Genomic DNA, 14088 nt, shown 5'->3' with positions numbered 1-14088 from the left:
TATCCAACTCCCCAGCTAGAATAGAGTAGGATTATTTCCTACAGTGAATTCTCAAGTGCTTTGTCTAGATTTTAAATGACTCATGCAGTGGGGCTTTTGCTACTTCCCATGGGGAGATTATTCCACAGTCTAATAGACCCCCTCACTGTTAGGAATTTTTTTCTGCTGTTCAGCCTGGAGATGGAAGAAGAAGATTGCTTTTTTGTTTTACAATACCTTGTCAGCTGCATTCCCTGTACCTCCTTCAAGATGGCACAAAGGAACAATTACATTAAAAAAGTATCCATATAAAACAACCTTCACAATGCATCAGTGGCTTTACCATTATAGCGTTCACAGATCCCTCCAAACCAGGGGCGGCTCTAGCTTTTTTGCCGCCCCAAGCACAGCAGGCAGGCTGCCTTCGGCGGCATGCCTTCAGGAGGTCCACCGGTCCCGCGGATTTGGCGTCCCCACTGCCAAATTGCCGCAGAATCCGCGGGACCGGCGGACCTCCCGCAGGCAAGCCACCGAAGGCAGCCTGACTGCTGCCCTCGCAGCGACTGGCAGGCAGGGCCGGCTCCAGGCACCAGCTTGCCAAGCAGGTGCTTGGGGCGGCCACTCCGGAAAGGGATGGCACGTCCAGCTATTCGGCGGCAATTCGGCAGACGGTCCCTCAGTCCCGCTCGGAGCGAAGGACCTCCCACCGAATTGCCGCTGCAGATCACGATCACGGCTTTTTTTTTTTTTTTTGCGTTGCTTGGGGTGGCAAAAACCCTGGAGCCGGTCCTGCTGGCAGGGCGCCCCCCGAAGCTTGCTGCCCCAGGCACGCGCTTGGAGTGCTGGTGCTTGGAGCCACCGCTGCTCCAAAGACAGCAATTATGTAGTTAAAAATCCAGCATCTAGACTCTAATCAGATTCCGGCAATCAGTGCGGTGCTTTCCGGTGGGTTTGTGCCGATCTTATGGAAGTGAGTTTTTATTTTGAACATTATTAAAGACTTGTCTGTCCTTATTAGAGTGCCAGGCCTTGTCGACAGAAGAAATTGCAATAGGCTGGGTGGGTGCTAATTTCAGTTGAAGAATGGCTTATTTTGGTTTCCTAATTCATTTGTACTACATTTAAATAAGACACTCTTCAACTGAAGTCAGTATCTGCAAAGCCTTTTGCAACAGTTTAAAACTAAATCGGTTTAAAAATCACACCTTAAATTAGAATGGTGCAACTTTTTTGTGTCAACAATCCCATGCTTGTAATCAGACTAGGATACCTTTGGGGAAAACCCTGAGCTGCTGGTCAGGCATGGTTTGTTATTTAGCAAAGTGGGGTAGACTGAGACAAACCCATGATTCTGGCATGGAGTTCAATAGGGGGAGTCATACTAAAGACAATAAATCAGATTTTATTTCCTAACTTACTTTGAGCCAATTCCTAGTTGCACTGAAGTTAGTTGGTCCCATTCATTGAAACTGATATACGAGAAATCGAGTCTATAATAAAATCTCTTGTATTTGCCAGTTACATGTTTTTCCACTCCACCTTCCTTGTTTAATTGGTCTTCCTTGTTTCCCATCCCTTTAAACTAGTAACTGCAGATCACATTATAAACTTAGGTTGAAAATAGAGGTAAAGCAGCATTGTTTGATGAGACCTTCCTTTCTCTGACAATCCTATAAAACAGAAAATTATACAGCTGTCGTCCAGGGTGAGATCACATTACCTGGGAATGAAGAGTATATGTGGGATTGATCAATGATCCCTGTAATTAAGCTACTTGGAAAAAAGAGTTGTAGGTGTCTGTTTATTTGGGGGTAGTTACATAGGTTCTGATGAAGATGGTTTTGCAGCATTTTGCTGTGCAAACTGATGAGCAGATTTTATGAATAGAAATAAAATCTCATTTGTCTGTCGCAGGGGGCTGTTTGGGGCTATTTTGCAAAGCCCTACATTAATACACAAAATGTTCTTACCTGTTCAGATACAGGTGGATCACGATGTTGCAACTAGATTGTGTTTTGTGTAGTCTTTGTTCATTGGCTGGCCATACTTGGTCTAACTCACTGGAAACAATTATTTTGTTTTAAATTATTCTGTTTTTAAAGGAGTAGGAGGGTGGGGAAAGAACAACCGTATAAAATGTACAATAGGATTTCCTCTTGTGAATAACTCCATTGCAAGGGCACCAATTGGGGGGGGGGGAGGGGCAGAGGGGGGGGGGGGGGGGGCCCCCCCCCCAGCCTCAGTTTCATACCAGAGGTGTGCAAGCTCCCAGGTGGAGCTCTTAACTACAGCACAGCATTACTGTGACACAGGCAGAGAATAGGAGGGACTGAGATGCACCGGTGCCTGAAGCCCCACAATGCAGGGAAATGATTAAGTGAGATATACGCAGATAATCCTGGCAAGTGACCCCCACCCACATGCTGCCGAGGAAGGCAAAACCCCCCGGTCTCACTGCCAATCAGACTTGGGAGGAAACTCTCTTTCCCAACCCAGTGTCAATCAGTTAGACCTTGAGCATGTGAGCAAGCATCTGAGAGAGAGAATGCTCAGAACCACGTAGGAGCCCTGGCCTGTCCCCACAATGCCCTATCTCCAGGCATGGCCATCTCCTGGTGCCTCAGAGGAAGGAGATAAAAGAAACCAACCCTGCCAGGATACATTTGGAGGGAGAAAAAAGTCCCATCCTGACCTCTGCCAATAGCTGACTGAAGCACTGAGGCCTGAGCTCTAGGAACATAGGACATAAATCTGAAGTGAGTCCCAGGGCTGTTGAGCGCAGGCCCCTCCTCCCTCATCTGAATAATGTCCCTGGACAGCTATGAAATAAGAGAGAACATTTTTTCCTTGACCCCTGAGGTGACCAGCTTAATTCTGAAGTAGGAGAAATGATGAATCAGCAGAACATCCTGGATGAGTCATTGCTCCTACTTACTTCAGTGGGAGGAATTAAGTAGAATAATGCAAATAAACTGAATACCTAAAATTACCAGTAAAATCTACTTAAAAATGAAAGTAGGAGAATAGTAAGAAAATAATAAAGTATAATAACCTCATGTTGACAATGTACAAATCATGGCCCCAGTCCTGCAAGATGTTCGCAGGATTGGGGCCTATAAAGGCACATTGGGAACATCTTATAATTAAGGTTTCAAGTCTGTCACAGAGGTCACGGATTCCATGACTTTCTGGGACCTCTGTGACTTCCGCAGCGGCTGGCGCGGCTGACCCCAGGGCCACCCGGGCTGCCTCCCCTTCCCCAGCAGCATCTGCGGCAGTGGGGCCCTGAGCCACCCCCCGCCTGGAGCAGCAGCAGCGAGGCCCCAGGCTACCCCCTGCCCAGAGCAGCAGCATCTGCTGGAGCACCCTCCCTCCTCCAGCACCTAAGATTTAATTAAGGGTATTTTTAGTAAAAGTCATGGACGGGTCACTGGCCGTGACTTTTTGTTTATTGCCTGTGACCTGTCCATGACTTTTACTAAAAATACCCGTGACTAAATTGTAGCCTTACTTATAATGGATCCCATGACTGGTGCTTACCATTTTTGTTCCTGTGGCTTTCAACACAACTTCTGTAATTCCCACTAAAGACCAAGCAATGTATTACAAATGTTTTTCAAATTATAAAATAATCCAGCAATCTTGATTTAAAAAAAAAGTTATCGAATCACAAACCCTTAATATATTTGGCACGTGCTACCAGTGATTTATACTTTCCTAAATAAGGAAATCTATTATTGTACCTTTGGCGATCAAATTTAAGATCAAAATATTGGAGGAGAGAGAGGTATTCCAGGATTTTAACTGCTTCTTAGAAGACAGCTTCTGACATCAGAACAGCTCCAGCATGTAATGCATATTGGAATCTTACAGTCACAATTAACAAACTCATCTGCAGCATGGCACTTTATGTGAAACCTATTAACATCACATTTGATGCATATCAATTCTACAGTGTATATATATATATATAAAGTCTTGGTAAGATCACACTAGTCCAGTGTGTTTAAATCTGTCCTTAAAACTGGAAAGAGGCATGCAGATTAGCAAAATAAGAATTCTTTAGGTTCTGCTCTAACATATACCCACAATTCCTGCAGGGCAAGTGACAGTGCTGTGGTGTGGCCCTTTGGGGGAAGTCCTCCCATTTTATGTGCCTGTCCCTATTTTGTTGTGGCTACCCTTCCATTGAGAGTTACCTCCATGGATCTTGACTTGCATGGTGAATTCATAAGCAGAAACATTTAGAATAGAGGTAATTTAAATTGCTCACGAGTTAATCACACATAAAACCTAAGGCTACGCAATTCATACCTGCTGGCAAAATTCGGTCCTGCGTAACTCCAAGCCTGGATACAAACCGTTCTATTTCTTTGGGCTCTCAAAAACATTCTCTTGCAATTATGAGTTCAAACCCAGCACAGTATACACATTGTTTAGAGCTATCCCCTGCCACCAGTAGATTTTGTTGTTGTTGTCTGTGGAACTTAAGGACCACGTGAGAGCTTTCACTTGACCACCTACGAAATGGATTTTCTTTATCTTTTCTTTTGATATCTACTCCGTAGAGTGATTTATTTTTCTAGCTCACGTGAAAATACAATCTGCTGCTGCTGCTGAAAATGAGCTGTTTGGCTTATCTCTGGTTGAGCCTGGAGGTGCTGTAGATCACGGTGTCACTTTGCTATCATTCCAGTCACTGCCACGCAAGCCACTTGGAGACGTTCTTGGGCTGCAGACAGATATGTGCAGGTTTAATTAAGCCAGAAGAAGCTAAATAATGGAATTGTCTCCTGGGATTTATTTATAGCCAACTTCTGCAGAAATGTCACTTCAATATTAATTTTCATTTTTTGCTGCTGAGGAATGATACTAGCACCGGGTTTTGCTTTTAATTCTAGTTCATGCCAGTTGCATGGAAACTAGTCAGCTTTGTGCCTAGAGTCAAACTTACGCCATGCGTAGTTGAGGATGCTGCACTTAAGTTACCGTTTCTGTTATATACGTCTAATTTCAGGAGTTCACCACTTATGCATGAAATGATTTCAGGGCTGAAATCTGTCATAGAACTATTGTCTGTTTTAACTACAGTGAAATAACTGAGGCTTAAATCCAGCCTCAGCATGGCACTTTCTGTGAAACCTATTAACATCACATTTGATGCATATCAATTCTAAATTAGTTGGATAGTTCCAGCCCTCTCCCTGGTGAATGTATGCCCAAGTCCCAAACCCGCTACCCAACTTGACATGAATTGTCACCTCTTGTGATAAAAAGCTCAGGGTTGCAATAGCAGAAGCAAATGGCAGGTGAAGAATTGGGAACACTGTCACACTATCCCTGGCTCCAACCAGTGCAAGTCCCTCATTTCTTGAGCATGCAATCAAGGAGTTTGTTCTTCTGGGGGGAAAAAGTGTTAACAGGTGTCACGCTGTCTGGAGTGGCTCACCATTGTGAGTGACTATCTCAGGACAGACTATCAGAAAACAAGGGCAGACACCTCAAACTGTGGTGGTATGTTCTATAATTAGATTTCACTAAACCAGTAACAGCTGTGAACTCCTGGATCACTATACCAGTCTCACCATGAAGTCACAGACAGTCTCCTTATCCTCTCCAATGTATGTTGCCACCCAGACAAACTGAACTTTGTGATAAAAGGTTACTTAAACCTAAAATCATACCACATTATCCTGCTGATAATAGCCCACCTTAATTGATTACTCTTGTTATAGTTGGTACCGCAACACCCATTTTTTCATGTTCTCTGTGTATATATATCTTCCTACTGTATTTTGCACTTTGATCTAAGGTTATTTAATTACCAGGCATGCATAATGTAAATGTAATGTAATAGTAAACAGCAGGCTATAGAGAGGAGAAAACAATACAATTAACATCTCCTTAGATCTCTTTTAACACACAAGTGAGTTGGCCTGAACATATACTAATACATTTAACTCATTTGATATTCTCACACAAGTGAATTGGCCTATGGCTCTGGCCTGAGCTGGTCTGTCAGCATCACAACAGGGAAGTGCAAAAATAAGTTAGAGGTGAATGTTTTCAGGTACTGTGTTGTTGTGCTTTTGTAACTTAAGCATTTCCTGTAGTGCCACGAGGCTGCCATTTATGAGACAAAAGCCATAATGTGGACAACTGCCTTTGAGGTTCTCTGGGAACACGGAGGGGGCTCAGCACTTTTAAAGAATTGACACTGCATATGAGTACCTTTCTTGTTATGGAAATTTCTGAAGGGTGATAATGTTGAGATCTATGGGCTGAAACTGTCCATGACCTTACACCTTGTGTAGTCATTTACATCTTACAGAGGGTGGGTGACAAATAGTGCTACCAGGTATCACTCATACTTTGCACATTGTAAAGCAATGGGGGATTGGACCTTTGTACCCTAACGAGGCAAACCTCAGACTCCCTCAGCATGGAGCAGTGTGTGCCTTTGACACAAAAACAGACCCTTAGTTCGTAGGCCCATAGCCACGTTGGCACCCGCTCACTTCCTTGCATGGCATAAGATGCTGAAACAACTGAAGATGCTGAAATGTTGTCAGAAATCTGCACAAGTAGTGATTCCATTCACAGATTCTGTTCCAGTTAGAATGCAATGAGTGACATAGGGGCAGAACCGCAGCTGTTATGAATTGGTGTAGAGCCAATGAGCTCAATGGAGTCATGCCAGTTTACACCAGCTGAGGATCTGGCCCATTTTCTGACCACCTTTGAACCTTTTTTGTGGTGAGTCTCATGGTGGGGGTGAGGAGTGTAATGAACAGACTGGATTTCTATGAGACTTCCAGTACATCCCGGTGTTGGCAGTAATTCAGAAAAATTGGCATTTTGGTAAAATGTGGAAATGGGCATGAAAGAACTTTAAAACTACCACCAAGTTAATAGCTATTTTCAATGGTAATTTCTTTGTCTTGTGCCTCTCTTCACAATGGGCCTGGACTTTACAGGATGTTCCACCACCCACCCCTTTATTGTGAATTTAGCTCAGGGTTCTCAAAGCAAAGCATAGTAGAAATATATATCTTAAAATGTAATTAAAATCTTCATAACCTTGTCTCTTCACCAAAAAGGCTCTTGTAACATTGAACAGACCTGGAGTATTAAGTTAACCTAGAATCTTCCCTTTATGTTCTCTATTGGTTCTCCAGATTATTTTGCTGATCATATGGGAGACTATGAAGATGTTTTGGCTTCCCTGGAGACTCTTAACCTCTCCATTCTGAAAGCCATGGACTACACCAAGCGGGTGAGTCATTGTTGTTATTGTAATTTATGCTATGCAAGTGAGTGTGGCTAGATACGTTTTCTCCAAGCTCGTGGGTCTAAAGTAGGCACAGTTAATACTTTTCCTGTAGTCATTTTCACTAAGGGTAAATAGGATAGTAGCAGAAACATTATCAAAGTAACAACACCAGGGACGTTGTCATCAGAGTGAACAGTGTGTTTTTGAGATGGCCTTGTAAGAAACAAGTGCTATTGTGTTACTGCTACTGTAGATAAGGAGTTCAAGAGGCAAATCTTAAACGCCCATGGGATAAAATAGTAAGACTGATGATGCATGGAAATTATGAAAATGTTGCCTAAAAATAATCCATTGGTATAAATACCTTCACCGGGTTATCTGCTCTGTTTTAGAAAAATCTGTCTTATACATTAGCTAATGATTGTTTTTATCTAAAGTGTCTGCCTCCTACCAATATCTAGAAGACATTTGGCATCACACAAATATAGACAACAAATGAGTTTATAAAAATCATTCATTTTTATTCTAAAAAGCCCTTAGTGGCCAAAGCATCAGCAGTTTAGATATCAGGGTTTTAAAATGGAAAATAAATGATCAGCTTGTGTCATCAAATGGCTATATGTGTATAGGCTTATGTATTGCCAATGCTGCAAGCTATATAGTAAAAGCTGATGACTGCAGTTGTTTCTAAACCCTGGTTTAGAAACAGTCTTGAATTCTGCAGCATGTGAAAAATTATCTGTTAGCATCTCAAAGGCAAAAATCTTTACAGTGTCGCAGACAAAGATCCATTAAACTTCTCCCGGTGGATTTCTTCCTTTTGCTCCATTCAAGCATATCGTTTTATCATCACCATCCTAAACTCTAGCTCAGAAGACTGCCTGAATAATGAAAAGATTAAATTTGATACATCAACTGCAATGCATGCTTGATGTCAATGGAGCAACTAATTGGAGAGGTCTCAGCCTCAGTTAGCAAGATGGTTGTCTCTCGCCATCTGATTTAAAGTAACGGGAGCATTGTAATAATATGTTCAGAGAGGACATTTCCTGTTAACATCTTGTAAACCTTGAAAGCCCTAGGACGGTTTATGAAATCAAGTGAAAATTACACATGAAGTAAATGATGGCATAAACATTTTGTTGTATAGAGTTGTATCTTCTCAGCAATCTTTCTGGAAATATTTGAATGGTCTCAACTGGACTATGAGTTACTTTGTTTTTCCAGCAGAACATAAAATGCTGCAGTTGCACCCAAGGGGCACGTAATTAGACGTCTCTAGTGGGATTTTCAAAAGGGCTAGCATTGGCCTAGCTCTCAGTTCATCAAAGTCAAAGTCCCATTGGCTTCGTTGGGAGCAGAGTTACACCAACTCTGAGTGCTTTGAAAACCTCACCTGAAATTCCATTCTTTGATCTTTCGGTTAATAACTACTGCAAAATTAGAAGCCAGAATTGCATTCAAAAGTGTGGCCGTTTATGTCCTCTGTCTAATGCAATAGAAACCAGCGGGTTTTGTGTTAAAAGACTGATGAGAATGGCTTGGGAAATAAGTACCATTTGTGCATGAAATTGCCAAGATGGAATTAAGCATAAAAGCTGATGACCACATAAATACACATTTTTGTATATGCAAGTGAGGCTCCACTTTGCATAAATGTGTCTCACAATATACTTTGACAGAGCAGTTCATAAATAATAGATTATTAAAAAGTGTAATCTTAAAGAATGCTAAATTTTATTTATAAATATCTGGAAAACCTGATCTATATAGTATAAGTCTCACATACAGAAGTGAGTCATTTATCTAGCATTTTACCGTGCAATAGAGAATTAACTAGAGATGTGATTTTTCCCTTTAAATCATTTCTCTTGTCTTCCGTCTAATAAACCAGAAATAACGATTCTTTTTAAAATGTATTAATCCTTCTACAGTTACAAACTTCCCCATTTGAATTGTAGACTTACTACGTACATTCCAAGGAGAGAAATAGTCTGCCTTTTCTCCAGTGAGAAGTTATTCAGTATGCTGAAAGTCAAGCAAAGTAAAGATGTTCTACTTTTTTTTAATAAAGTATCCTAACTTATTCACAGACTGAATTCCAATCCTCCTCTGAATAATCCAAATTGAAATCTTCCTTGCATATATCTCTAGAGTTAGAGGAAACCTTGAATCATTTAATGTTATAGATTTGGTAAAGATAGGACGTTTTAGGAATTGGAATAGGGTCAGGGAGCATCAGTGTGTCACTCAGCATTGTCTCTTTCTCTGCTCTGGCTATTAAATAAAAGTCATTGTTTTCTTGATTTATTTAATTCTCAATATTTTAAATATTTGGGATTGGTGTGGCATGGAAGATAAAGACATTTATTTGATATGTTTATGTTAAAATGAAACATAACCTTGCAGTCAGACATGTTGCTAGTATTTACAAGATTTTTTGTATTCATATTGGTAGCTCATAGAGCAAGGTGAATAATGGGGAAAAAATCAGCAAAATTTAAATAAATTTTTTAATTGATTTGCTTCGACTCTGTGCATGCATCTCTTTTATATTTTCTCCTGGCAAATGTTCAAGCAAACAAGTTTACCAGTGGAAATGTGTGCTGAAATGCACGTTCTATATGAATGTTAAAGTTCTCATGGAAAGCGATTTCAAATTAATTCATTTTATCTATATACCCCTGGCTCTCGTTCAGTGCTTAATTTGTAATGAAAGAGGTGCCGGTGCTCAGTCAAATAGGTGCTGGGGCTCAAGCAATATTTTTACGTTCATAAGTGATGCGGCAAGCCCAGAGGTGCCGGGGCTAGCCCAGAGGTGCCGGGGCTATAGAATGCCAAGTTTAGAGGTGCCAGGGGCCAGCCCTGGAAAGCCCTGGCACAAATTAAGCACTGCTCTCGTTACATAGTATCTGAATGCATATTTGTAGATTTATCCTCCCAACACCTTGTGTTGTAAGGAAACATTTTACAGGTGAGGAACTGAGGCACATAGAGATTAATTGATCTGCTCGGGATCATGCTAGGAAATGAGTGTCCTGAGTCGCAGGCCAGCACATTAAGCAGAAGACCATCCTTTCTCCTGTTTGCAAGTATTCGCACCAGAAACTTGAGTCCTAAGAATTTTGTTCATTTGATCAGATCACATGATCTGTTTCTCTTCCCAGTGTGTCCAGTCAAAACAATTCATAATTTGGGCCTCAGTTATTGGAATGGCTTATGAGCAAACAATATACCAAGGAAGAGCTCTTCCCAGAAATGTTTTGGTGACTAATGAATGAAATTAAGAATAACATGAGCTCCTTGCAGAAAATTTGTGAACTGAGAGAAAAGCAAAACTCATCAATGAATTATTCATAAAATATTCTCTCAGCTCTAGGAAAGAGGTGAAAGAACCTAGAAAATAAGTTGTTTTCTAGGTAGATTTAAAAAACAGCCACACTATCCTGCCGTTTCTAAACAGATTAGTCTGACAAACTGGTTCAGATTGAAAATAAAATCCCAGAACGCCAATCAATTAACATTTTTTGAGACTTTTAAAAAAACATGTTTGATTGTTTGTTTGTTTTAGTAGGTGCTCTTCCTAGTTTCATCTGGGGTCAGCATCAGAATTGCCAAAGCAGTGGGGGTCAAATTCACCCTGTACAGAGGGCTAGTACAAGGCCCTGACTCACATAAGCCTCAAAATGGGGCGTAGGGGGGACTTAAGTGGTACACAGATATTCCATTTACCCTCTGCGTAGATCGGGACTGGATAATAGTTCCAACAACACAAACAATGAAATAATGAAAGATGGGTCTGGGGGACTGGCTTGTGAAACTGGAGCCAGATTTCTAGACTAAGAAGGTTCAGGGAAAAATTTGAATAAACCCCTAAACTTCCAGATCCTTATCCAAACCAGACCTTATGAGCTCTCTTGGAGAATCACTGATCATGAATATTTGTCCCAAGTTCACAGAACAGGAAGGGCACAGCTGCTTTTCTATAAGAAAATATGGCTATGTTTATAACTGAGCTGGTTAATTTTGTGGCTGCCTGAAAGGATTATGTACCAGTTCTGGTCGCAGAAAGAAGAGGAACAAATACAAAATGTTGATCTCTCCAGTTGCACAGCAATTAAAGTACATTTTAAAACTTAAGTTCATAATGCCAATAAAGATTTAGCCAGTTAAAATTAGTTTCATGCACCAAAGTGTTTCTATTTTAAAATTTTTCTCTCCCCTGTTGCTGTGTGAAAGACCCACAAAGAGGAGAAACTGCCTATGCAGAAAGTGCATATAAAAGCACAAAGTATACGTATGAGTGAATAGGGGAGATAGGAAAAACAAATCTTTTTCTATTCTAGTTTTAGTAATCATAGGTTACATCTAACAATAGCTTTATTTAAAAAAAAAATCATACAAGTGTGTGGATATTTTTAATTGGCTGCATTCAGTAATTTAGCTGTTAATCTGAGGCTCAGTTTACATACCAACTATGTATATTCTGCAGTTGCATTAGCTTGAGCCAGTAAACAATTTTTTTCCATTCAAATGGAATGTGGTTCTTATAACTGTATTGGAGCGTGGCTGGGTTTTTCGAGCCTGTGTGGATCCCACTTGTGGTGGTGTTCATGCACGTGAGATGGAAATCTTTTGACTAGCAGTGTCCCTACCTCTCACCTCCCTCTGGCATTCCTTATCTCGGAATTTGAGTAGGGCCTGAGTAGGAAGGTGATACTGGGTATTTGTGAGGAGCATGTGTGTGTGTTCTTTGAGGGGGAAATCTCCCTTTGGTAGCCAGGAATTCAAGCTACAGCCCAAATAAAACTTGCCCTCACAGAGCACCTGGACACACTCCTCACAAATACCTAGTATTTCCCTGGCAGACATCGCCCTGGTACTCAGCACCTGCCTAGACCTAACCATGCACACCATCAATGGGACCCATATGACAACCCATCCCAAAGAAGCACCATTCCTGTAAGGTAAGTAACTGTTCTTGTTCATGCTGCCTGTATGTATGATTTGTTGTGGTCTTTTCAGCAGTCTGAGACTTTGATTAGAGAGAAATGTCACAATGAAAGTGAGGCCACTCCAGGAAGAGGTCCCTCTGGCTGCCTCCCTATCTGTCTGCGTGTACTGAGATATGCTCTCTAAAGCAAATTGAGTTGGTGAAAATGCCGGGAGATGAATTTTTATGCCTTCAGTGACTTGTTATGACCAGTTTAATTGCAGGGAAGCTCAATTACATTGTAATGGTCTGACGGAGGATTTCACTGCTAACAAGGTTTTTGAATTGAGCCAGTGTCTGTCTACAAACTTGTTACCCATTGATTTGCTCCTGCATAGTTGGTGCGAGTCCTGTCATAAAGTTAATAGAATCACATAACAGGAGAGATGGAAAGGATTTATTGGCTCATCTAGCACATGCCCTGCTAGTACAAGTGTATTTCTTCCAGCATATTTCCAGTGCTTGGTCCAGTCTACTTTTAAATATTCCATGAAATGGAGCTTCCAGGGCTTCTGGTGAGAGACTCTTCTAGCAAATAGCAGTCACTGTCAACAGATACTTAATTTCTCCCCATTACCATTATAGTATATCCTCTTGTTTCACCCTTTATCATTCTTCCTGAGTCTTCGCTGTTTCACATAGTTGCTATATTTATTTCTAGTACTGGAGTTATCAAATGTTATATGAACACATATATTATTGTATGAATGTCTGGCGCCATAATTAGAAAGCTTCCCCTCCCATGAGTATAAAAATCCCCAAGATTAACCTCTGTCAGCAATAACAGAGGGCTTGAATTTGCTGGCTTTTTGCACAACGGCATCCTGCTTGCAAATGAGTGCAGGACTGGACAGTGTGTTCTAGTGCATGGCCTGTCCTGTCAGGAAAGTGGTTCTTTGATGGAACAAGAAGTCAAGTCAGACTAGCCTGAAAATGATGGTCACTTACCCTAATTATGCCTTTCCATTTGGTAGTTTTTTTAATGTTAATTTCTGAGCTGGAAAACCATTCTGAGTAATGAGATCCTCCTTGTGAGTTAAGCGAGGTCAGTGCTAATTAGCACTTGGTTGGGAGACCTTCAAGAAAACCCCAGATTGGTAGGTTCCAAACTGTAATCTATGGCTCATCTGTGGAGCAGATCACATACTGCTGCTTCTCCTCGTTTGTTTCTAGCTGCTACAGCTAAACATACAGGGGGAGACTTTCAATGGCAGAAAAGGTAGCTAGATGCCTACCTTTCCTAGTATTGCTTTTCCATGTAACCAATTGCTGTGGGAGCCACAGACAGGCTGATGCAGGGCAGGTGTCTGCAAGACAAACTCTAAGAAGTGGTCAACACTATGGAAAAGTATGAAACCCTCATCTGTTTGACCCAGGAGTTAGTACCTCTGTGTTAGTACTGAGCCCACACCCCAGTGTGGTGTTACGGGACATTGTTTTGTCCTTCAGATGATGTATGCACCTAAGATCTTGAGCCCTTCGGTTAAAGATCCCTGGATGCCTTTCAGCATACAGCTGAGATTTGGTGACCTTGTAAGTCTGGCATTTCCTGACACTGTGATTTAAATTGTGACGCTTGAACATTGCATTCAGGTAAGATTTTTGTTGCAGATGAGGCATTTCAGATTTCCTCTTTGGAGACAGACAGACAGACACAGAGCCACCACTGTCTTGGAAACCTTCATCAGAAAACTGGTTATTAGAATGATAGCTGGGTTTTCTGAATGTGTTCACTGATTCATAGTAAATCGATTGAAGCCATGCATACATTTGATATCCCTTCATTGCATGTTAATGTTGACATTTTATCCTCCCTTGCTGCACTGGCTACAGGAAATGCTAT

At 41.3% G+C, this 14088-nt stretch overlaps 1 protein-coding gene across 2 annotated transcripts in view; it reads left to right on the top strand.

Moving 5' to 3' along the window:
• Positions 1 to 14088, top strand: part of NECAB2 (N-terminal EF-hand calcium binding protein 2) — a 310418-nt gene that overhangs the window by 165814 nt on the left and 130516 nt on the right. For both annotated transcript variants that reach the window (XM_026652793.2, XM_026652792.2), the window contains exon 5: positions 7158 to 7255. In XM_026652793.2, coding sequence (XP_026508578.1) covers positions 7158 to 7255 — 98 coding nt within the window. The remainder of the gene's footprint in view (positions 1 to 7157; positions 7256 to 14088) is intronic.

This window comes from Terrapene carolina, unplaced genomic scaffold (assembly GCF_002925995.2).
Source record: "Terrapene carolina triunguis isolate 2854851 unplaced genomic scaffold, T_m_triunguis-2.0 Scaffold130, whole genome shotgun sequence".
In the NCBI taxonomy this organism is placed as follows: domain Eukaryota; kingdom Metazoa; phylum Chordata; order Testudines; family Emydidae; genus Terrapene; species Terrapene triunguis.
The sequence above is the reverse complement of the archived record's forward strand: the minus strand, read 5'-3'. Positions and strand labels throughout refer to the sequence as shown.